This window comes from Amblyomma maculatum, chromosome 1 (assembly GCF_055883805.1).
Source record: "Amblyomma maculatum isolate TAMU_Amacu chromosome 1, ASM5588380v1, whole genome shotgun sequence".
NCBI classification, from domain to species: domain Eukaryota; kingdom Metazoa; phylum Arthropoda; class Arachnida; order Ixodida; family Ixodidae; genus Amblyomma; species Amblyomma maculatum.
Window position 1 is genome coordinate 67,563,153 of NC_139344.1, and position 25,979 is coordinate 67,589,131.

The 25,979-nt window shown below is 42.9% G+C and overlaps 1 protein-coding gene and 2 pseudogenes across 4 annotated transcripts; 1 reads left to right on the plus strand and 2 right to left on the minus strand.

Moving 5' to 3' along the window:
- The first annotated feature begins 81 nt into the window (after positions 1 to 81).
- On the plus strand, positions 82 to 24,731 carry LOC146202710 (E3 ubiquitin-protein ligase RNF166-like). 4 transcript variants are annotated; one of them, XM_084588261.1, is made up of 6 exons: positions 85 to 442; positions 3,098 to 3,251; positions 3,335 to 3,553; positions 5,959 to 6,066; positions 16,954 to 17,051; positions 23,945 to 24,731. In XM_084588261.1, exons 1-5 carry the CDS (start codon positions 321 to 323, stop codon positions 17,017 to 17,019), a joined length of 669 nt encoding a protein of 222 aa, XP_084444387.1. In that variant the 5' UTR covers positions 85 to 320; the 3' UTR covers positions 17,020 to 17,051; positions 23,945 to 24,731. The 4 variants fall into 4 exon arrangements, with proteins under 4 accessions (XP_084444389.1, XP_084444388.1, XP_084444387.1 ...); XM_084588263.1 differs by lacking the exon at positions 5,959 to 6,066 and having other exon boundaries at positions 82 to 442; XM_084588260.1 differs by having other exon boundaries at positions 86 to 442; positions 16,954 to 24,731.
- Positions 13,549 to 14,524, minus strand: LOC146202711 (uncharacterized; annotated as a pseudogene).
- Positions 14,585 to 15,312, minus strand: LOC146202712 (uncharacterized; annotated as a pseudogene).
- Positions 24,732 to 25,979: the final 1,248 nt, after the last annotated feature.

Here is a 25,979-nt window from a genome sequence, read left to right on the forward strand (position 1 = left end):
AGTGCGCGACCTTACATTAGAGGTCGCCACTAACAAATAAAAATAAGTTTGGCCTCACATTGGACGTGAAATCGCTATATTTTGACAACTCATACTGTATATTTTACATCAATAGCTGTTTTGCAATACAAATATTGCAAATAGGTTGCAATAATTTTTTTATGACATTAGCTACAAGCTTGACAGACGAAAACAGAGGGGCAGCGTTCGACGACGACGACGACGACAATCAGGCGCGTGCTCTGTAGAATGAGCGCATTGCTGCGCATTAATTTTGCGACTTCACACTGTAGCCTTCGGTGCTTAGAACTCAAGTCACGATGATGGCGAGGCTTTCTCTTTTCAAGACAACAAGTAGTATGGTCAGCAGCACGGAAGAGTTCATCTGTCCTATTTGCCTGGAGATTTTTCAGAAGCCAGTCACGATCAGCTGTGGGCACACGTAAGGCTCGCTTTGTTCTTCTCGACTCGTGGAACGCATCACAATCCCCTTTGTGCCGCGTTCGTTCGATCCTTTGTGAGATTTTAACTCCTACTGATTACGTGCTTAGAGTCTAGTGCCTTTATTTTTTTGCTGTTGATTAGTAATTTTGTTTTTTGTAAACTCGCGAGGTTTTACTCGTTGCGCTTCGAGTCCGTTGCAAGTGAAACGCGTTTTCGAACGCGCGTCTTTGTTTTTGAGCCGCCTGTAACAGTGTCGGCTCGACAGTCGTGTGTGAATTTATATTTGTGCAACTACACTGAATCGGGCGCTGTGAGCAGCTGATCTCGACGCTTGTGGAGAAACCGTCGCGAGCCTGGGAAGAGTTTCGGTTTTGGCGTTCTACCCTCGCCGAGGTCTGCTGTTGCTATGCGGGGGGTCTTGGACGTCTTTCGGACTCCTAGGGATCGCGTAAAGACCAGCCTTGAGCCACGACGCGGATGTAAACAGCAGCAGTGACTGGCGAAACGCAGTTAGAGGAGAAGGGTTTCGCAACGATGCGTGCATCCTTTGTTACAGCAGTACTACGTATACGCAACAGCTGATATGCGCACTTCAATGGAACAGTGGCGCGTGCTTCCACGAACTTCCGGCGCATCACGATTGGCAGCGCGCGGGGCCCGGTGTGCGCTGTGGTGCGCGTGCTGTGCTCGCTTTTGAGAAAAATCGCTACACAAAGGCTGCGAATCGTCCTCTTAGCGAATAATCCTTTGTTCTTCCTTTCGCCCTATATTATGACGTCGCAAAAGAACACAAAGTCTCGAACAGCTGTCGGAAGGTGCCTTTTAGGTACGTTTTTGCGCATACACCGAAGCGACAGACTTCTCTGTGTTCAGTACACTGCGATCGTTTAGGAGTCTGCAGTTGTCAATGAATTGAATTATTTGAAAGCCGCGCTCGGAATTCACATGGAAGTTGCTTCTGTGTTAAAGCAAATATCAACTGGTTTGTCGTCGCTTTTTGAGTACCATGTCCTTTTTTCCTTACTGAGTAATTTGAAGGGGCGCTTTAAACTCAATTTTGAAGATAATGCATTTCTCATTCTTTTATTTTTTCATAATTGACCCTTTCGATTCTGTCGCAGCCTTTGCATTGTGGAGAAGCAGTTATCAGTGATTGAAAAGTGCTTCTCCTTCACTGTACAATGTGCTGTAGGTTAACGTTTGTATGTTTACCGATTTTCAATGCTATAATGCAGTGCAATTCTAATTCTTGGGGCGACCGTTCACCATTAAAAGGACAAAAAGATATTCCAACATCTGAAAAACAGATTTGATTGTACACAGGTTTATACCTTGTGCAAGCAACAATGGTGTGTCATACAGCAGGCAGTGAAAAAAAAAACTTACTGCTCAACTTGAGTACTGAACTTGATTTTTGTTGAATCACCCCACAGAAACTAGATTGTGCTGCTTTCTTGCATTTCCTTAAGTATTGGGAGAATAAATATCCTTTGAAGCAAAAAAAAAAAAAGGAGGGGTTTGAGTAGTTGTTAATGTGCTGTAAAAGCTGTGACATTTTGCACAGGTTGTTGATATCGACTGCAGTGTGTGCAGGCCTTAACAGAGTTCAATCAGATGCTGCAAATATATATATATATATATATATATATATATATATATATATATATATAATATATATATTGAGATTTGTTGAAAGCATGTACCCCAGAATACCTTGTGGTGCACGCAAAAAATTGCATCACATCATTTCATGTTTCACGAACCCATTATGGTGGCTCAGTTTCTTCGGCAATCCCTTTGCTACTAATCCCAGGCTGCAGTGGCTGTATTTAAATGGAAGTGAAAAGCAAGATCAGTGGGTATTAAAGAAACCCAGGTAGTCCAATTAAATGAATACGAAGCCATCCACTATCGAGTCCCTCATAGTCCATGTGTAGCTTCAGGAAGTTGAAACTCTGCATACCACAGAGCACAAGTGATGACTTGGGCATGTCTGGCAGTTTTAGGCCTGATCAAACTTTAAAACTGTCAATATGAGTATAAAATGTTGATGTGAAGGCCTTTATAGGCTCATGAGTGTGGACAGGGTTCGTGCATTTGCAGAAGGTGTCACTCCGCCATTGTTAAGAAATTGGTTAATGAGTAAATGTATGGTTGTATGAGGTAGAAGGTGAAAAAGATTTCTTGTTCGCATAGTTTTATTAATATGAAATAATTAATTAATTAGACCTAAAGGAGTCAATTTGATGTCAAAATACCCGAGGACATCGATATAGTGCACAGACATTAAAATAGCCACGGACGTTGAAATTATGCAAAATACATCAAAGTTTTGCAAAAAACGTACCAGGATGTTGTAAAGCTTTAATGTCAGGCCTTGTCATTGCGTTACATCAAAAACAGTCAGTCTAAAGTAAAATAGAAAAAAGTACAAGCAGTAAACAAAGAGAAAATGAGTGAAAAGAATCGCAGGAAAGGCACCTTACTGCTCTTGAGAGAGATCCAAGTGCCTCCAACAAATTTTTTCCTGACAGCTGTGCCCACTCCCCATTCTATTTCAATCTATGTGAAGACAAAAAGCACATGCTGCCACAAGAATACACATTTATACTCCTGGATGGTTATTTTTCTGCCAATTCCCCTTGATTTTCAGTTTCTGCAATGGATGCCTGGCCAATTGCAAGCAGGATGACCCTAAGTGCCCACTGTGCCGTTCAACGTTTGACCCAAGCAAGACTGTGCGTGCTAAAGACATTGCCAAGAGTATTGCTACTCTGAAGGCACCCTGCTCTGGGTGCAGGAAAGTGGTAAGCTGTGCCACCAATTGTATGCACATTGTGGGGATCCAATAAGAGAGCAACCTGTCATAAAGGGCCTTTGGCTTTCCCAGCTTTTGCTGTCCAAGTTGCGGGCTCACCACAACAGCTGCTCGGATGAATTGGAGGGGGCCGCTGCCGCTCCCCCTGTCTACCAGCCTCCACACGGCCAGTCATCTGGCAAGGAGAACCGTTGCACATTTCCTTGCCCATACTGTGGCGTTGTCAATTTGGATCTGGCCGCCTTGAGGGACCACTGCAATGCTAATCACTACAACAGCCCGCAATCCGTGGTAGGTTCTAAAAAGGGCCACATATTGTTTTATATGTCAGCATATATGTGGCCTTTTGCATGTAAATCATGTTAAAAGACTTCTCTGTTTAGTTATGGTCCCGCTGCTGTGGCCTAGTGGTTAGAACACACTGCATCTGAACCTAGGAACGTGGGACTACATCCCAGCTGCCAGTGGAGGCAAAAAGCAGGTGTCCATGTGCTATGCAATGTCGGTGCATGTTTAGAACGCCAAATGGCTGAAATTTCCAAAGCTCTTTACTCAGGCATCCTTCATAGCTTGAGTTGATTTTGGACATTGTCTTATAAAATAAACCAAGCTGTCGATTTAGTTATGTTGATGTTTGCTTCTCTGTAATGATAAATAAAATATTGAAATATATGTGCCCCCACATGGTATTTGCTAACGTAATTTATAGATTTGGTTTATGGGGTTTAACATCTCACAGTGACTCGGGCTATGAGAGACGCTGTAATAGAGGGCTCCGGAAATTTCGAACGACTGGGGATCTTTAACGTACACTGACATCGCACAGTACACGGGCACCTTGCTTTTTGCCTCCATCGAAAAGCAGCCGCCGAGGCCTGGATGCGATCCACATCCTGGGGCACAGTGGTGAAGCACCCTAACCACTGCACCACCGTGGCGGATGCTAGTTAATTTATAATCAAACTTTTGCAAGCAAGCAACAGCTGTGATGGTTAAGAAATATTTTGTGATGTAAGGATGAAAAAAATCTTCAAACTGCTGATATGCTGTTTTTTGTTGTTCCAGGTGTTGAAGGGGGCTGGCTTAAGCGTTGTAGCAATCTAAAACTACGTATTAGCGATTGTATTAAAGGCTTTTTTTTTTTTCATGCCTCATGTAACTTAAACACTCAATGCGCATCACAGTCATTATTCTGTTGCTGAAATCAAAAAAGAAACAAGAAGAAAGCAAATTAAAATATTAGTGGTCGTCGGGGGATGCTACTTGGCGATCCATGTATGCTAATGTCCGACGGATCCTTTGGAAGAAAATATGCAAGCGGAAAATTGGTGTCTATAGTGCTTTAGCTGGCTGCTCACATTGGGCAAAAAGACTCTGAGTGCGCGTGTCATGTCCCTCCCGTCTTTTGTGTCCTCGTTTTTTTTCATGCTACGTTCTCAAAAAGCAAAAGCCTGGCTGTGCTGTCACTTACTCTTTGAGTATGTGGCTCTCAAGGGACAGTTTGTATTAGTTGGCACTAATTATTTGCATTGTACACTGCTGCCTACAGTCCTATTTGCTTTTCATTTTTTCTGTGATACATGGGGAAATTGAGATAGTTTTGTTTGTAGAATTTTAATGGCTTAACTGTGGCTTCAAAGCAGTCATGTCTTATTGGCATCAACCATTGCTCATAAATTAAAGAAAAAATTTATAGACAGTTACAGTGCTCGCTAATGCAAAATTTGAGCACAGCTCTTCAAATATTTTCGTTTTGCTGCACAGTATTTCAGAGATGTGCGTGCATGTGTACCAGGCCAACGCCTGAATTCGAAAGGCGCGGTCTATCCGTAAGTTATGTGAGGCTGTCACCACGCCTCAGCTGCCTCGTCTCGGGTAGCACGTGGGCAGTGTGGGCACACTGTGCTCTGTGTGCTCATATTTCACCATGGCACATTGCGCATCAGGCAGTGTAGAGTACAAACTGCGCTCGATCCCTCTCGCCTGCCCCCACTGTACTCTCCTGCTCAACTTTCCACCTTAAGCTTTTGCCTTTCCCTCTTCCGTTACTTCTCTCTCGCTCCATCTGTTACCCCTCCTCCACCTTTCATGCTCGCCCTTGTGTTGCGTCATTTCTCTGTTCTCTCCATAATTTTTTCTTTACCGTATTCACCCTTCTGCTTCTTTTCGTAGCATCACCCTGTGGTTGCTTATAATTTGGCACTTGTCATAGCCTCCACTTTCTACAGTAGCTAACATCCAGGTTCTTCCCTCATTCTGGCTGTGCATGCCTCTATTCTCATCATGCCTCCAAGCCACTAAAACATCTGTTCCCCTCTCCCCTAAACGTGGGGAGGGGATTTCAAGCACCATATAACCATGGCAGGTGCATCGTAGATCCATCATTGGCATTGGAGCACAACACGTTACATCAACTGCGATCACTGTTTGCAGTCGTAGACATTTCTTTCGTGTCTTTTTATCTTATTGTCATGAAACTTTCGCACGGTCCTGTCAGATTTCCAGTAACTTGACTACCCGTTCGTTACATGCTGTTTCCAAATAGTATTTGTGCTTCAATGCGGTGTTGGGGAACTGAGAAACTTTGTACTATCGAGGAATTCGCTACATAGATTTTCATTGTGCAGAGGTTTAACTGTACTGGGTTAAAATTCCTCGTTGACGAGGAATATTGAATTCCTGGTTTGTTTGCAAAGGTCTGCCCGGTGTGTGCATCCATGCCATGGGGCAATCCTCACCAGAAGTCCATCAACTTTCTAAGCCACCTGAACCTGAGGCACCGCTTTGAGTATGACACTTATGTGGTGAGTGAAATATCCTCATTTTACCACTGTCTGCAGTCAGTCGGTGGGGGTGAGGAACATTTTTGTTCTATGATCATTACGGTAGGTCAGTCAGTATCTTTGGTTTAAATTTGTATGTCACGTTTGATTGGCGCAATGCAAAAAAAAAAAAATGCTGTGAAGAGCTTCTTTTGTGATTGGTGGTTACCTCATACTTTGGTAGCACTCTTCCATTACAGGACAGCTGAAGCGCAGTGGGCTATCGAGTAAAGCGCACAAAATTTAAATAACTGTTTAGTTTTTCAACTAGCAAGTAAATGTTGGCAAGTTGGCCTACCTTGATATATATATAGCTCTTCCAAGGTCCTTTAGGAGCTGTATTTCTGCGTCGGTCATTTTGCCTTATATGAAGGAGCTCATTACCGCTGCATTGGCTCAGTGGTTAGCGCTCTCGACTGTTTCCCAAGGAAGGAAGATAAAATCCCGGTCGTGGTGGCTGCTTTTGATGGAGGCGAAAAGCAAGACGCCCGTGTGCTGTGCAATGTCTACACGTCAAGGAACCCGAGGTGGTCGAAATTCCCTGAGCTCTCTATTACAGCATATCTTGTAGCCCGAGTCGGTTTGGAACATTTAAATCTCATAAACCAGAACCAGAAGGGGTTCGTCACTCAGAGGTGGAAGTGCTGCGCCATTTTGTACCAATCTGACTTGTTGCGCCTAAACGGCAATCTATGCAACAAATGACCATTGTAAGTATGCAACGCCAAATTTAGGCGAGTAATTGGTTGAGCAACACTGGGCGCTTGCTTAAAAGACAAGGCAGCCGCATCCACATTCTCAACACCTAGGTTCACTCGTGATGTTTGTCCTGAAGCTGTCATTGTTGCGGCTTTCACGAAAGGCTGGTGGCACGAGCTTTTCTGAATTGAAGTTAATAGCAGCTAATTGATTTTACTGCTGTTTGTATTAGCTGTCATTCATCTATTCTATTTTTCCATGAACTCGAGCAAAAATATTTACAACCATTGCAATCTTAAATAATTCTGCTCAATGGGATACTGAATCAGTTTTCATGCAGCTTTTGGTCTAAAGTAAGTCTGTTTATTTCTAACCCTGTTAATTTGGAACTTGGGATAATTTGAACAAACAGCATGGTGCCGACCGATGCCGGTGTAAAGGGGGCACATGTGCGAAAAGCGAGTGTGATAAGCTGTGGCGCACCGCAGTGAACAGTGTCGCAATGGCCGATCACTGCTCTTTGTCTGTGTCCAACAGAGTAGATTCCAACGATGGGCCGTATGCGGCAAATGCGCTGGCGGCAGGCTACAAATTGAAGTACAACACGCTCCACCAGCGATCACCGAAATAAGCTTCTCGAAACCTAAATTGCATGTAACTGTTGTGCCGGCACACTTTGTGGCCACGCACGTAAGTGCTCGCATGCTGTATGTGCATGCGCACTGTGGCACGTATGACGATCAGAAGTTTGCCATTTCAGAAATAAAGCTCAGTCGCATAGTTTTGGATTTGCTTTTACTTCATGCCGTCCCGCGGCAATGGCTGGATGCGTGCGCATAGGATAGTGCTTGGGGCGTCACTGTTTTATTTTTGTTTGGGGATAGTGCCACGCTTTTCTAACACATGCACATATGTCCCACATCTGCATCCTCGTTCTGCTAACAGCTGGTCACACAGTTTCTCCACAATGCTTCACTGTGCGGTTGTGCAGTGAAGCATCCCTAAAACGAGACGGGCTGTTTTGTGCAGGAGCATCAATACCACTGAGTAGCTCTGCAAAAAGTGTAGGGAGGCTTTTACAGTTCCTTCAAGTGTCTGCAAAGTCAAGCACTTGATAAGAAAAACTATTATTTTCACTTGGGTTTCGTCTGAAATGCAGACAACCGTCAAATTACTGTAATGCAAACTGTTTTTTGGCAATATTTTTGAATCCATTCGGCAATTCGAACTGAAGGTTAATTTAAACATTTTTTTCCGCTCTACTGGAGGCCAAATCAAATTGTAGCTGCAAACGGATAAATGTGCTTAGTAGTACCATATTTACACGTTTGTAAGCCAACCCCTTTTTTAGAATTCGCAATTCAGAAGTGTGGGAAAGGGGGTGGTCTATTCAAAATCGAAACCAAAGCATGGCATGCTTTTTAATAAGAGAAAGATAAAAACTATATCAGGGAGGATACAGCAAATTTATTTGCTCAACGGCTTCAAGTGCAAAATTAAATTACTGCGTGGGCTTCTCAGGAAGCATTTTTCTTTTCTAAATCTTACTGCGCAACACGAACTGCACCTGCAGGAGTGTCGATTGTTTACGGAAGAGCCACTTCTCTAATCACGGTGACGCTCGCTTTTTGCGCGTCAGTCGCGTAGGGTCACGTGACACGGCGGCACTTCTAGGGAGTGTTGGTGGTTGATGGAAAAGCCAACACCGATCGTTCGTTGAATTGGCGCGTGGTTCATGAGTTCGCACTTCTTTACGACCGGCCGCATGCTTCGTCATGAGCTCTTAGTCCAAAAAGCATTCGGCGCTTGTTCCGCGCAGCATTCAAAGAGGCGGCTATCATTTATGCCAAAAAAAGAACTGCCTTGTGGGCCACAAGTTAGAAGGTTCTAAACAGGTTATGGGGGAATGGCGGTGGCAGTGAGACAAAATTGTCAATGCCAAGTAAAGAGGCTTCCGAGGGATACAGTTGGTATGCTATTCAGAGCTGGAGACTAAGGTTGCAGTGTATATCCACGGCCGCTCGATGGAAGCGCACTGGGTGCGGCCTGCTGCATCGCGCCGCCGTCAATGGATAAGCGCGTCCTTGGGGAGTTTACATTTGCGCCCGCTATTTCTGCTGAGGGCGCCACTATTCGGGGACACGTCGCCGCCGGGGTTGCCGGCTCTGAGTGTGCAGTTTGCTTCCTTTCTGAACGCGTTCTCCTCGCGTCTGCGTGGTAAACGCAAACATTTTTGTTTGCGCGTGTGCAAGCACGGTAACGATGAGACGGGATGCGTTTGTTTCTTAAGGCGAAAGCCGTTCTAGGCTCATGGAGCGGAAATTTGTACGCAGAAGTTTGCCAGTAATCTGTGCGTCGCATCTGCGCACTGGTGTGTCAGTCGCAAAAGCGGACGTGCAAGGAGGGAGATTAAGAATGAAAATGATTGATAGTGACAGGTAATCAATAAAAGTTATAAATAGACATTGAGAGAGGTAATGACTAATGCTAATGGCTAATAATGGCTAATAATGACTAAAATGATTTGTAATGACTAGTATATCAAACTACGACATGTAATGACCGCAATTGATTAGAAATGAGTAAACATGCTTAGCGATGTGTGGTAATGACTACAATAGCTAGGCATGACTCATCATTACTGCTAATGACTACGAAATGACCAATATGTGAAACGACGACATGTAATGACCACTGCTGATTCTAAATGAGTAACCTGCTTAGTTATGAGTTGTAAGGGCTGCAATGACTACGCAGGCAGACTCATCATGAGTGGGAAACGACCAATATATCAAACGATGACTTGAAATGACGTGGAAAACGATGAGAGGCAAATGATAGAAGAGTAGGCTTTCACCGTCTTCCGCTTAAGAGACATCTAAGAGACCCTTTAATTTTATCTGCTGAGCACACTTCAGGTAAAGGCAGCAGCGAGGAGTGGAAATGCACTCGCTTCCTCTGAAATGAAAGCAGCGCTGAGGTTAAAAAGTCTAGATGCTGAAGCATAATGCCCTATAAGCTGCCATTGAATTTGCTACAAGGGACAGCAGATTGGATTTGTTGGTGATTAATTATAGGTTAACAGTGCAATCAACGTGACGGGAACACAGGAGAAGAAGAAGGCATAACCGGGCTAGTTGTGTCGTCCTCTTTTCCTGTGATTCCGTCACGTTGTTTAACCTATTTAGTTACCAGGGAGCTGGCCAGTGAACTATGATTTTTAAAGATGTGTTGTGAAGCAGATGAACGCGATGAGGTAGCACCAGAAGCTTTTCTCGCAGGTTATGTTGCGAGGACATATCAGAAAAAGGTACGAATGTTTTCTTTTTTTTATATAAGTATACAATTTGTTCTAAATTTTGCCGCGCTAGTCTGAGCGGCCTTGCAAGCAAAGGAACCTGTACATACAACATTTGTTTATACTCTTGAGACTCTTTGAGCCGATGCGATAAACTGAAAGGCCACTTTCCAAAGAAAATTCGGCGTCCGCTCTGTCGGCGGAAAGTCGGAAAAATACCTCTCTGGTAAGAGGCACTTTAGTTGGTGATATGGCCAGACACCTTTGGAGCAATGAGAACACATGACATGTTCAATGTGGCAGGAGCTGCCAAAGTAGAGAGAGTCAATAAGATGTAAGGGTGAAATGGGAATTATTGAAAGTGGGACGTTTAGATCCCAAGCCAGGCACACTATACTCCTATAGGGTACGTTCGTACGGCTTCGGTAAAGAGGGGCTGTATATAGCTATGTGTAGGGTGCTATTTCATATAATGCGGTGGCTTAAGGCTGGATTCGAATGATATGTGACAGAGGCAGCAATTACGGGATACGGTGAATAAGCAGGTAGCAAAGTGCGGGTACTCTAACGAAGCTTTGCAAGGAGACTTAAGAACCCCAAGTTTTGGTTATCACTACCGGGTTGTTGCTTAATTTATGCGATATTTGGTAATGGTTTTGAGGCGACATACCAGTCTTGCAAGAGCCTGTTGCAGGAAATAAGAGTCAACTGGACCAGTTACAGGTTAATGAAAACCAAGGACAATGGATGCTTGATTTACCCCGCAAAGGAAGTAATTAAGCTTTGTCAGCTTATGAGCACCTTATTAACAGGGTGATGAACTCTGAAGAGGTGCTGCAAAGGAGCAAGCTGTGTAAACTTTTGATTTCATCATTGTTTTCTCACTGTACACAGTACCTGCAGCTAATCTATGGAAACAATTATTGTGCCCATGCTAAAGCGCTATGCAAGATATCATTATGTTGCTGCACTCACTGATAGTGAGCTGGGCTCGAAATGTCAACTGAACAGTGGAGCAACGTTTATGGCTATGACATAAACCTCTCTCAAGAAAGGTTTTCCGTCTGCAATTGGTAATTTTCTTCCTTTTTGTGCGTGGCCATTTAATAAGCGTACTCGGCTGCTCGCTGAATCTCGGCTGCAGTTTCGCACTGAAGCGTGAACATTCTTGTGATCGTAGCTAAGAGTTTCATAACAGGAACACTCGATGCGCGTTCTTCCATTGAAAATTGAAAACCAGCAAAATTAAATGGGTTTGCGAGCAGCCAATAAAAATAGCAATAAAAGCTTTCGGCGCATATACGTAGCACCTTGAGGCAGACCGGCTCTATGAAGCGCGCTTAGTTTGTCCGGTCATGCAAAATGCGGGAAGCCATGACAGATAGCGCTCAGGTGTACAAAGTTTAAGGTCTCCAACTGAGTCGAAGATCCCAGGTTATCATCTAGATTTAACCTAATAAACATCTTCATATTTCTACCGTAACATTTGTCAGAATGAGATAGAAAGGTTGGTTACTTGTTGCATTTTCACAGAGGTTGCTCATTGTAGGACATTTTTTTTATTGAATAGTGCTGGCAGCTTAGAACAGGTTGACATCAATTCGTGTATAAAAGCTGTATGCAGGAATGAGTAAATGGTATGAAAATGACGCACGGAATTAGCGACATAGTTAAGTGGTTATGCATTAGGCTACCATGGCAGCTGAACAGCTTCAAATTGTTCATAGCCGGGTGACATTTTCATGTGACAAACAACTTGATCCGAATACAACATCACGGTAATGCGAGCTCTCTAATCGAGTGGCCTTGAACCACCGTCACATTAGGTTTTTTCGGGGTACACTCCAGTATACATCCTTGCCGAGCAAGCGCTAAGTGCTGACATAGTCACACTAGACATGACAGTATATACTAATTCGTGTTGCCAAATTGTGTGAAGCGAAGCTCTTATATCCTTAAAATAAAAGGCTTCTACCACGCCGCCTCCCTCAAAGCACAGCCAGGCGCAGCTCTCCACGCGCGGCTGTCCCCGAGCGGTGGCGCCGCGGCGGTGACGACGGGAAGTAGGCGCCTCGCGCCGGTTTCGGGCGACGTAGCAGGCCGCACCTAGTGCGCTTCCATCGAGGGGCCGTGGTATATCACCGAAATACGTGATTTGAAATGGAGACGAGTAGTACAGCCAGGCAACATTTTTTTCCGAAGTGGCTTGTTGAGTAGTTGGTTGAACGTTATATTAAAACAGCGCTAGAAGACGTGCAAATAGAAAAAAATGTGTGTTTGTCTCTTTCTATCCGTTCGTATTCTAGCGCTGTTTTCGGGACATGCGATTTGGGGAGGGAGGGGTTGACTTACAGTCTTGTAAGTGCTGTATAATACACCATCAGCCTGCTCCCCTGGTCACTACATGCATTCCATGACTCTCAAAAGCATAGAGTTTGCAACCTCCTCTGGCTCGACTGCTGAACCCAAGGACACAGGATGAAATCCTGGCCGCAGTAGCCACTCTGCGATGGAGGCGAAAAGCAAGGCACACTGTGTGGTGTCAGTATACAAGGAACTCAGGTGGTCGAAATTTAGAGCCTTCCACTATGGCGTCTCTCATACCCTGAGTTGCTTTGGGGTTTTAGACCCTATAAATTGAACCAATCCTCTGGGCACCTCATGGCACAGAAAAAATGCAACCTTTCTGCTAAAAGGTGTGCACCGTTTTCACACTTGCAGATTTGCCAGTAGATTATTCTCTATTCTAAAAAGAAAGTATTAAAGAAATAAATCAAAATATGGCTGAAGTGCATAGTTATTTTGTTCATATTTTCACATTGTGCACTAGTTGGCTTGTCATATGCTCCAGTTGGGACATTAGCCCATTGGGTGTTTTTGCCGTATGGGTAGGGGAGAATCTGGAGTAATTGGACACTTTTCATAAATAAATTTATTGATTTTTTTATTTTCAACACAAACAGATGTTTGATAGCTTACAATATAAATCAAAACACTCTGTACAAATTCTGAGAAGCAATACTCTACCACTTCTGGGGCAGGTGTAAAGAAATAGTTTACAACAGCCAAAATCTGTCCCCTTCCACTCCTCCCTCAGGCTGGAGTGAAACATCACTTGAGAGGAATGGGACATGTGTAATGTTGTGATGGCAACTTTTTTTAGCGAACATTATACGTTGATAGTTCCACATCAAACATGAAGCAGGATTGCAGGTGCTTTATGTTCCTTCAATAGTATTTGGCACTCACTGGCAGCTTCATAACAATGCCGGTCATTGGTACAGATGCTTTATTGTCCTGAAGAGGAAGGTAAAACTGGGAGCTCTCGTCTCTGTTTCGAAAAAGAAAAAAAAAAAAAAACAGACACTGACGTCGAAGTTATCACTGCTCTCGACTTACCTGCATAATAGTCTACGAATTCTTTTTTTTTTTTTTTTTTTTTTTTTTTTTTTTACAGAACTTGACAAGGGAAAAAATCACCTTTTGTCTCTTTAAAAGCTTCATTCGACCTCAGAAATCTGCCTCTCAGCGACACTTGAAATGTCATTTTCGGAATCGTCAAAGGGAACAGCAACAGTTTCTTCTTCACTCGAGGAGCTGTGGTCGTCAAGAAGACGCAATTTTCTTTTTGGACGGGTAGTGGCAGGCTGTCTTCGATGCTCTTTTTTTTCCGACTCTGCCATGCCAACCTCTCTCCTGTTTGATTGCATGTTTCTCTGGGGTATCTGTAAGCACTTTAGTGCTACTTTTCTTCCTTCTTTTTTTTTTTGCTCTGGGTTATGCGGTGCAGCCTTAGGATAGGGCCTAAAGTCGCTTGGGAAAGTGCGACTGGGAGAAACGGTCGAAGTCGATGCAGCTTCTTTGACTGTAGGCATGATGACATCTCTGAGGATGTTTCGAGCTGCGTCAGTGTTCGTCTGGGTTCAAAACGTTTCCCAGAAGGCCGGAACCATCTATTTCACATAGCGCAGTGGCTGCCTGTGGTGAGACCTCTCCGCTAAGGGAACCTTCGGGTCTGTCAATGACGAACGACATCATGTAGTCGTCCACAGTGATGGGCTCGCTACTGAAAGTGCCTGTTTGTGGAACCCCGAGATTATGTTCTTTTGTGTTACCGTTGATATGTAGGCAAACCCCACTAGTTCTTCAGCGTTGTGGATGGATATGGCCTTCCCTGGGTTATTTTTAAGCCAGTCATTGCACGCAGCGTTGAAACGAGATTTGAATAGTCCATGCTCGGATACATCAAGTGGCTGCAAGCGGTGGCTACAGTGTGTAGGAAAGGTCAACAGAATGACGGCGCTTTCTTTGGCTTTGTTTATGGTGCTGATGTTGACATGACTTTCATGATTGTCAAGAATTAAAAGAATTCGTTCTTCCTTCGAGCACTTTGTATAATATCACAGTGTACTGTAATGCTAATAAAAACAGTTCGCTGGACATCCATCCCAACCTGCTTGCCAATCCAAGACTTCCGGCTGAGACACCCTTCAGGAAAAAAAAATCTTTAAATCTCACCCGTGGAAAAATGAATATCGGTGGCAGAGCATTTCCTATGGAATTGACAATGCACAAGGCAGTCGCCAATTCTCCGCGTTCCGCTGATGTGGCCTGGCCAGTTTTGTTCTCTCCACGGGCTGCGACAATCTTTGGTGGATTGTGGGCAGTTGTGAAGCCTGTTTCATCACAGTTGGTGAGACCTGGAGTTAGCTTGTGTCGGTCGTAGATGCCTTCCAAATTTGAAAAGAAGGCATCGACGTTGTGCTCTTTGCCCGACCGAGACTGGTCACTTCAGGCGATGAAGTGATAGCTCAGGATGACCGTCCATAAAGCCCAGAATCCAATCTCTTCCAGCTAACTTGTTTACTTTCCACGACGTTGGACACTTGCGACTTAATGCTGTTGCAAACTGGTATGCCAGTGAACGAACCTGCATTCTTGTAAGCCCATGATGCATCTTGCTTGCCTTGAGCAAATATTCTTTCAAGAGTATGTCACCTTTTGCTGTGAAGACCATACCGCAGACCAAGTTGGAGCTGAACAAGATACTGCCTCTCACACTGCTACCCTTGTACTGCTTTACAGCTCGACCAAGGGATGATTTTGATAATTTAAGAGCTTTTGCTATGGCCCTTTTTTCTTTCTTTGCACACCAATCTCACAGCATCCAACATCAATCTGTTCGATGTTCGAGCCCTCTTGGGATGCTTTTACTTGTATACCCTTGGCATCTTCCTGAAAATTCAAATGGAGCAATAGCATGCAAGTATAAAGCACCCTCACAAAGCCCTAATAAATTGTCTTCGCTTAATTCGTTACATTCATTAAGCAGCACTGTAACTGTAGCCTACTATTTATGCCCTTCACCCAGGATGCTCACAGAAAAGTACAGTAGTAATCAGAGCTCGTAAATGAAGCAGTATGATCGTTTTTAATGCCTAATTAGTTCCCCATCTAAAATGTCCTAACATGAATTTTTATCTAGCCAGCCTGACTGTTATCTCAAGCTATTTTCATACCACCGAATGTTTACAAGCTCAAAATGTGAAATAAACTAAAATAACTGCTTTCGAGGCTAATGCGGCTCAGCCTTGCAGCAGTGTCGCTAGTCACAGCACTAGTCTCATTGCGAGGAGAAATGGGACAGTGTCCCATTTTTCTCAAGCTGCACTGCCTAAAGAAAGAAACTTTCAATGGCGAAAGTTGTCTCCTTTGACCCAAACTTCTTAATGCACGAGGTAGGATACTGATGCGCCTTCTTGGAGAAGAATTGGTATTAGCGATATCCGAGTTCTCTATACATGAGAAAGCTGTAATTGAAATAGCAGATACTTACTTTTTACAGGTAAATCAGACAATTTCTTGTCGCAGCAACTTGCACCTGCCAAAGACGTCTGCCTTTACAGCCATGATATTGATATGCTAGTGCCATCTCATGAGTAATTGTAGAACGTTTTTGAACTAGTTGCTAGAGAGATACACTGGATGTCTCATTTTTCCAACCATCCTATGCCTCCGGACTCTCCCTTACTGCGGCCGAATTCTGTCCCACAGGGTTTTTGTTGTATGTGCACTGCGCTGAGCGTGCATTTGAAATTTTGTGCCCTTCTGAACAGATGTGCTTACAAGGAGGTGCTGCCATCTTCTAGAACATATAAGTACTAAAAATTGTCTATGCTACCACCTTGCGGAGGAAAAGAAAACTGACCGTCGTGTTGCATGCTGCTTGTAGCGGCGCAGATTTTGGCCTCTTTGCGCAATCGCAACAGGCGCATAAAATTTATCTCCATCTTTGTTCGGACGCACGCGGATGCCTGCAGAGACCTTCTAGGACTTAACAAGAAATGCTGCAAAATTGTTTATTGTTTACGCTATCATCTCATCTTTGCAGCAAAAAAAGAAAAAAAAAAAAAAACTTGAGTGTGGCCTTCGGTGCTGCGCATAGTTTGCCGCGACTCGCCCTCAAGGTTCTATTTTCTCCGCGCAGTTGCAACGAAAATGCAAAAGTTGATCTCTATATTTGTTGGGATGCTAGCGGAGTCTCGTGAAGGCTGCTTTTTATCTCTGTTGGTGCTCTCTCAGTGTATCGATACTCACGAGGTGTCATTGTTCCCCCCTTTAGTTAGTTTCGTTGGTGCTGTGATCATAATAATCTCCCTATATATTTTTGTTCGCCTATTTATCCAGACTTTAGGAATTTTTGTTTAAAATTAGCAATAAAAAATTTTCACTGGGGGTAAATTTTTTCAAAAACGTTCCAGCATTAAAAGGGCTAAATGCTCTTATACTACCACCACTGTGGGATGTTGCTCAACTAGCTAATTTGGAAACATGGTTGTGTTTCGTTCTTTTTTTTTTTCTTTCTAATGCAGGATTACGGCATGGATGACGATGATGCTCTTCAGCAGGCTCTGGAGGCTTCCCTGAAGGAAAAGTAAAAGCCAAGGTGGCATTCCAGCACTTTGGAAAGGTGTACCTTTCCCACACTTTTTTGTACCAGTCATGATCGGCGTAGAACAGGCCTTTCTTAACAAATGCTGGGTGCCACACTTTTGTACCGCTATTTTTAGATATAGGTATTTGTTGCTGCAGGAACAGCACTTGTATGTTAACAGTGTCTCAGAGCGAACTAGGGTGTTATTTGCAATCAGGCACCTTGTTCCTGGACAAGAGAGTGCAAGACAGAAGGAATATGTGCCGTTTGTCTGGGTACTCCATGTTTGTCAGTCCACCATATCATTGTCTTGAAAGCAGTCTTGATCATTTGGAATGGGACATGGCACCATTTTTTTCTTGCCACTCACAAATGTGCCAGCTGTACATGTAGATACACGTTGCTGTAATCTGTGTTGCTCACAAAATGACTTGTACCCTTCGAAACTCATCTGGCATGTTTTGGCTGATGGAAACCAGACGACAAAAAAACGTGGCAGTGATTATGTATATTACAGCCATTTTAAGAAATGCACCCGGTGCTTGGAGTAATATCTCAGGTTAAGTAAGTGGCAGCCCATCCGTGGTATGTGCAGCATGTGCTTCCAAAGGGCATGCTACAGTGTGTTGTCAGTGATGCCTTATGCCATATAAGTGTGCTGCGGTGGTGGCTATATATACGATAGGGATTCCAAGCTCAGCCAGGCAGCTCTCTCTTCGGCGAGAATGTCATAATGAGGGAGTGGAGTTGGCTGGATTACTTCACTGAAAGGCGGCGCTTGTGCGAAAATTGGAGTTTTATTTCACGGTTTCGATGCTCTTGCTTCTGTGTACCATTTGTTGTTCCGGTTCAAGAGCTGAGCTATGTTTTTCATTTTCTAAAGTAAAAGCAATACTTAGCAATTTTAATAGAGCAAAAAAGAAAAACATCGCAATGCAGAACTTTTTATTCAGCTAAAGCAAAGCCGCCATTCTTTTTGCCAAGGTCATTCAGTGTCCACTTGCAATGCAACTGATGAAAGTATCACTAATAAGATTAATAGCATAATGAAGTACTGGACCAGTGTGTTAGAGCTCAAAGCCAGCGCTCTGTGGCGACATTGCAAAAAAAAAACAACAACTACAATGTAGCCTGCCAAAAGCTGTTATAAGTGATGGTAACGGAATTGCTTGTTTTGTAGAGAGCCATGACGGTCACACCTCAGGAAGATGACTCCTTTTCATTTTACATAATTCTGTTAACCTGTTTCTGAAATGCAGCTGCCCGTGCATGCATGCTACTAATCAAGTGAGACTACTTTACTTATTGTGCCATACTTTCCAGCTAGGCAAAGCCATGAAATCTTAGTGGTGTTGTCATGATCTCGCACTAACTAGAGCCTAAACAAAACCTGCCTCCAAACGCTGCCAGCAGGTTTCGACAAAAGCACCACGAAAGAAATGAGGCACAAAAGTATAGAGGCGTGACACTCGTATAGTGGTGAAGGTCTGTTGCTCTTTGCACCATGTTTTGTATTTTTGCACTGCTAATTCTAAATAGAGCTAAACAAGAGACCAACTCTGCATCCTTTTAATCTCTGTTTTAGTAAAATTGCTATTTAAACTTATATACTAGCATTGACTCATATTGCCTTCTCATGCTCAGAAATATTCTAGCCCATCCACATCTTCTGCGAGAGAATCCTTCATAGACAATGCCAGCTTTCGTGTTAGCACCAGTAAACTGAGCTTGGGTTCCCTATTGTGGACTGCTTCAGTGGCCAATGTCTTCAGTAGGTGCATCTCATAACTGTTTACGAAAAGTGGTGTTTGGCGTTAGCACCGGTGGGCATTGTTGGTTGGTATACTGCCGTCCAAGCAATGGCTGCTTGGTCATTTTTAACATAACCAGCGTGTCTTGCAATGGTAGATCTATGTTTGTAGTGGAGACTACAGGACGGCTTCAGCAGTATACATTTTGTTAACCAGAGAGATGGCATTACTTCCACAACAGGCTTTTTCTTCGTGTTAATGTCCTAAATTAGGTTTAGTTTCATGTTTCCGTTCTGGATTAGCAAAAAGCGGCAGTGACAAATCATTGAGGACGTGGTCTTTTTTGTGCTGTCACAGTTGAAAACTTGTAGATAGCACAAACTAAATAAAAGCGCAAGCAGCTCATGTAAGTTCAGGTTTGTAGGTGCGCCATTTTTATGAAGCTATTTTGACAAATTATAATGCTATTCTAAGTTTCCAGCTGCTGTGCCCTAGAAGTGCTGCAATGAGAACAGCAAAATTTTATAAAATTAAATGCCGGAAAAGAGGATGCATACTGCATACAGTACATAGACTGAACAAGAAACGTTGAAGGTGCTTTTCATTTTTCATGACGTATACTCGTGTCACACGGGCATTTTGACGGCCTTTCAACCAACACCCTATCAACTTAATAGAGAGTTTCAGTATAGCAGGCTTTGTGTGATTGCATGCTTAGCAGAATGGTAGTCCAAAGCGCGCATGCATGGGAAACACTGGCAAGGTACTAATAGCTTTAACAAGTTACGTTGCAGATTTTGCACGCTTACTGTGAAACCATGACCCAGTCCTTTCAAGCAAGAGCCATCTATTTTAGATCATTAAGCAGTCGTTGTGGTCTTCATTGATGCTTTACAAAACATCACTGGAGTTGCTGCCTTTCACTGTGACCGACCTTGCTTCGAAGAGCAAGTTGAAACTGAGAAACACAGTTCAGGAGGTACATTCGATTCTGATCTGCCAAGGCCAAATGGTTCTTCCATCTGCTCTGCTATTATTGCCTGCAACTGGTCGATACATAACAGATATTTCTGAGCCTCGCAGTTCAAAGAAAAAGTGTTCTGTTCTTGCATGAGTGGTGTGTACTTTGCATTTCTTAAACCAGATGTTGCCATTATGTTTACTTTTATTTCACATAATTTGATCACAGAGGCATTTTGTGGCCATTTTTCTGCTAGAAATGAGCAGTACTGTATTAATTGGTTCGAGAATGCTCTGATATATAATGTTTCAGCAAATTACCAGTACTAGCAACCATTTTTAAAGAGCCTTTCATCTCCATGTAAACCAGACTGTGTTTGACAGTTTCAAAACGCTGGTGGAATGCTACATAATTCCTTTTGATTCTAATGTCACACTAATGCTGTACTGAAACTCTCTACTAATGACCAATCGAGCATTGTTACTTTGCCAGCTCCAATGGCTTGCGAGTCGCACAAACATGTATCCAATGGGAGGAATAAGAGGCTCGTCCCCTTTCTTGGTTTTGGTAGCCTTATCAGTGCAGCAAGTTGCCTTGGACTCCTCTATATGTATGCTGGAAGTCTAAGAGTCTATTAGGGTATAAAGGCCTTTGAATGACAACAGCTTAAACTCATTGATATGGGTAGGTCATGGCTGAGCACTGAAAAATAATGTTATCATGGAAAAAATTAACCTGTTCTGTAGAAACCAAATAGCTCAGCCACAAAACTAGTGCACCAAATATAAATTGTTATTCCTATCGTACTAAAATACCCCTTTGCCGCTTGCTAAAAAGAGCACGAGTTCTACTACAGCATGTTTAGAACAATGGTGTCTATTGAGGTAACGGTTAAGAGATACACATCGAACTTTACCTCTGTTTTCAACGCTTTTTTTAAGTTGCGTACGTGTGGAACCCATCAGTGGTGGCAGTAATGCCACAGGTGCTTGGTATCAAGATTACTGAAAGCTTTAGTAGCAGTGGAATGTGCTACATAGTGGTGGAATATGACTAGAGTTCAGTGAGGGTAGAGAATCACAAAACTCCCGTTCTCAGTTGCTGATGGACCTTTTCCCATTAAAGCCCTGTTCGTGCGATTAGCCTCCTCTCTGCCATTTTCGCCCTGTGAAAATGGTGGATCAATGCACTGAAAATGTTCTTCTATGACTGGCAACAAATGATGTGACAAGCAGTGGGGCAATAATTAAGCAGATGTGTTAGCATCTAGACCCACACAGATGTGCACATGCCTTAAGTGAGGTGTGATCAGATTTGCAAGCGTCCTTAGCTCTGGGGATTGAGTAGGTCACCTGCAGCACTGACTGTTTAGCAGATGTGCTTACGATGGCTCATTCTTTTAGCTACACTAAGTAAGCATTGCTCTGAGCTGCAGCCTTAAAAAAAAGCCCAAGTGGTGCTTGCAAGGAAATTTGTAATGGCTACATTTCCCCTCATCCCTTTTCTGCAAGGCAGGTCGTGTATTTGCAGCGCACGGCTACTAGAGGAGCACGCTACAAAAAAAGGGTCGCTAAAACTGCCCGTGTGATACATAGTGATTTTGGATATTTCCTGCATATAGGGGCTGTTACTTGAGTTTGAGCTGTGTACTCGCATCAACCAGCTGCTGACCTTGTAGTGAACGGTGGGAACCAGCCTTCTAGGTGACAAGCTTTAAACAGTTGTCTTGGGATATCTCCCTTTATTGTGCAATCTTCAATATTTTTGCATGCTGTCTGCAAAGATGTCGCTGGGAGCCCACTACTGGTTTTTTACCAGCGTGCTAGTCACATTTGGGTGATTAGCTTACGTGGTTATTGTGTCTGTGCATTCCATTTTTTGTTTGTGATGCAGGTATATTATTATATTTTTTTTTTTTACACTTTGTCATTGTGCATACTATAAAGCAGGTTGAAAGAATGTCTTGACATGTACTGTCACAAGTGCAATTGCTTGGACCACTGTAGTCACAATGTACTTAACAAGTAACTGTGAACTTTAGGCCAAGGACAAAAATGTTATGCTGTGCCATCAACTTAAATGAGCAAGCAAGCTGCTGTCAGCCTTGACCATGTATTTGTCATGCCTTTTATACTGTTGCTCTGGTGTTTACATAATCTATTAGCTGTACAGGGACTGTATATTGAAACTTGCTGTGACTACTAGGGAAGACCCTTATAGCAGTGCATTCAAAGGTATTGTATTCAGAGCTTGTGCTGGCAGCATTGATTCATCTCATTTTTTATGTTTGCTCAGCCTGAAAGCTTCAGTGACAGCTAGCATTTGTGCATCATATGCTGTATATACAAGATGTTTCGCATAACTAGAAACTGTTAAGAGTGCCATATCTTGCAATGACACAACTGAAGGAGTATTGTGGGCGATATCCAAGCACTGTTAGCTATTGCGGGGCTTAGTTAATTAATTACCTGGTGTAGTGGCTAAGTCTTTATAATATTCTGTTGCGAACAAGTTCACAGATTCTGCATAGGCCACATTTTCATGTACGTAGGTTTTCCCACCATCATATTCCACTTCAACATTAATTCAAATGTCTTCTTTGTGGGCTTATCCCATTTGTAGATTTAGCATGTAAATATTGTAAATATACTCCAATTTTCCATTTTTAGAGGTACGTGAACGTCAAATTCTGAGCACAAATGCTGGGAGCAAATTCTTTTCCACAAAATATCTGTAAAAAGAAATATTGGCAACAAATTGTTTTTATCCATCATGAGCATAATTTACTACTATACCTGCAAGACCTACTGGGATGATTAAATAAGGAGAGAATCTTGCAAAAGTGATAGTAATATATATTGTTTTGTAGACTAATAACCTTTCTCTTTTTTTTTCCATTTCATTGGCATGTATGTAGTACATTTGCATGGCGGATGGCATAATTACATTTCTGGATCGGGACGAAAATTGAGAATGTTGCAAAGCAAAACTGCCATACAACTGCAGCTGTGCACATAGGTCGTAACCTCACCAGTTTTGCCAGGGCGCTTCCAATAGCGTGCTCTTTTAGTATAGCCATCTAGAGAGAGAGGATCACTACCAGTCAGGCTTACAGCCATTTGCTGACTGCATCGTGAAACACCAAGATTGTGCTGCATGCATGCAGCGGTGGCTCCCTTATAGCCATCAGCACATTGGTTTATGCAATGTGTACCATCACTTGATCTCGTGTGAGAATTGAAAAAATTTGTAATATCTGAATGTTTAGGGAGTTGAGGTAGTGAAAGTATTGTGCGGATTGAATTGCAAATATACTTTTTGCAAACTATTCACAGTCTGTTCAAGGTTTTAATGTATGCACACCCCCGCATATTTTAAGAATTTTTTTTAACCACTGGAGATTTGTGAAGTTTTATTAGGAGGTGGTAGAGCGTCGCAAGAAACGACTTAGATTGTGACAGTGAATTGAATCTGAACATGCAAGAACTTGTTCTCAATAGTGTATGCAAATGTCAAAAGGTTACCAGCTAATCAGTTAACTCCGTGTAATTTGAAATATTTTTGCAGTGTCCTTTGAGTTCTAATTATTGGGGAGTGAACTGTACCTACTGCTCGAGTTAATTTTATTCCTGTGAATTGAATAGACTCCTCATTCTAGTTGGACGAAACACCCTGTATATGTTTGAATCAGCCTCTGTTATTGGAATTTGTAAACGAATGTTTGTTACTCACCAGTGTTGCTTTTGTCATGTTCAAAGAGTGGACTTGCCATTTTAACCGCATAATGTTTGAGCATTGTTAACAGTCAAGTTTTGACTCGTTGCCTATGTAAAGAGGCGTGGGTCGAATACGATAAACATGGTCCACTGTGCAATGTAGGCTTCACAACGTTTTCCAGCACAAAGCACTTGCACAGGCTAAAAATTGGACATGTCTGCAAATCTTTCACTGCTTTGCTGTTTTATTCAAAGCATTTGGATGCCCTCTAAATGCAGTCAGTCGACTGCCATAAAGGGAGCTAACAGATTGTAAAAATGTTTATTCAGTGTCAAACTGAATGTTAGACGTGCTGCAAATTGTGACCAGGCCTTTCATTTTAGCAGAGCAGTCATTATGGAGGCTTTATGGAACTACTGTCTATGTCATCAAAGCAACAGACCCCATTTTTATGCAACTGCAGTGCCCAGTTTTTGCATTGTTTCTGGTTTTCTCCACAGGGCTTGCAGTGCAAAATCAGTGTCAAGCTAAGCTACCATGGAATCCAGGCAGCAGAAGCATGCAGCAGAGCGTGAAAGAGAGCTCGACCTTTCCTCTTTTTTTTTTCTTTTTTTTTGTACCTGCAGCCCTTCTCACCAGTTTTTTTTTTTTTTTTTTTTTGTGTGTGTGTGTTCGTGTGTGTTTTTGTGTTTAAAGAGTGAAAATAATTTTGTTTTGCTTTTTCTCCTTCTTGACCTTTGTGTGGTGTCGTTTTTTTGTGGCAAGAAATCCAGTCCTGCTGCACAAATGTATACAAAATCTGTCTGTCACCTTTGCACACATCACATTTTGTAGATCAAATGAGAAAGTGCTTGCTGGTAAATACATCCACCAGTACAGCGTGCAAGTGAGCCTTGTCCACTTTCTGCTGTATGAAACATGCCCTCACTTCATGGTCCCAAGATGTCTCCAAGTAAAGGTCTAAAGTCAGTTTTGAGCCAAATTTTAGCATCTAGAAAATCAGCAGGTTGAAACATCTTTCGCACTTAATGTGAACCGTTTGCAGACGTTTTGCCTGTGCGTGTTTGTGGAGTTGATGTATGAACATCATCATCATCCATACATTTAAAAGACAAATTAGTTCAGCGAGCCGCAGAAACTTTCCAATGATAGCACAGCAGGAGTTCTGCTTCTGCAAGAGCTGTGGAGTCTTCCTGTGTGGAGTTTAAACAGTTTTCATTTTTCACTTTTGTACACCATCTGTAAATAAATAGCCTTTGTCTATTGAATAAAATTATGATAAACTTTTGTAGCTCAATTTCTTTAGTATATGCTGCCATGGACATGCGAGATTCCAACACACTAGCTTGTTGATACTTGTTTAAACGTAAAATCAATATATCATTCCACCGTTTTACCATACTGCAGTTATCCATATCTACTGCCTGTTTTGCATTGGGAATACTAAATGCAACCATCTGGGCTTTAGTGTAAAAACTGCTAGCTTTCAATAACCTTGAAATAAAGCACGCTTGTGCAAATTATTGAGCAAACAATAGGAGCTTTTGTTCGTCTGCTGGGAAAAGCTATGGTTGTTTAACAAAAGAATAACAGAACCTGATGAGAGAAGTGTGAAGTCTGGATTTACCTTCAATTGCCCAAGGCCAAATAATTTTTCTGGAGGATGTGAGGTGAGGAGGCTGGTGCTTGGCTTTCATTGGCTTTCCTATCAAGTTGTCATCAATTTGATTTCGCATCACTTTTTCATTTTTGGAGGGATGAATTAGAGGTCGGCTCTACTTGCCAAGGCTTTCCTCAAGCATATGATGCTGGCATTTTCCCAGTGCCGTTGACTGTTATCGCAGTGAACATGTTGGCCTTGGCTTAGAAGCTGTCTTATTCCACTGCATGAAGGGCATGCTAACACGTCAATTCAGCAGGCGTCTCGACGTCTCAAAAATAAACACGACGCTTTGAGAATCTAGAGGAGCATATTGCCACCCCTGACAATCGCCAGTACAGACGTCGAAAGACAAAAAGTTCGGGAGCATAACACATCTCCCACTCCAGCTGCACCAGAACATCCCATTCCCACCCTAGTCATACACCATATTCCCACTGTACAAGACCATTCCACTCTTGTTGCAGGTTCTATTATGCCTATAATTCATGATGGCGAAACCTAGTTCAATGACAACTGTTTGGCAGTTCCACTGCCAGAGTTTTGGCCAAAAATGCAAAGTACTTCAACTTCTTCATTATGAAACCAGTCTTGGCTCTGCAGAAACCCACCAATCCTATAACCCTCCCAGGTTATGTCCCATTACTTCCTCAATTGGCCATGCTTTCCAAAGTTGCCTTTCTAGTTAAGCGCTCACTGCCTACAATCACTCGTATGTTGGCAATACCAGACCTCGCCCATCTCCTCCTAAAATTGGTCTTTCGGCTACACAGGCCAGGAGCCTTTTCATTCTGAATGTATATAGTCACCCCAAGCATCTACATACCAACTTCAATCGTCTCTTCAGACTAGCCAAAAGAACTGCCAAGAAGCGC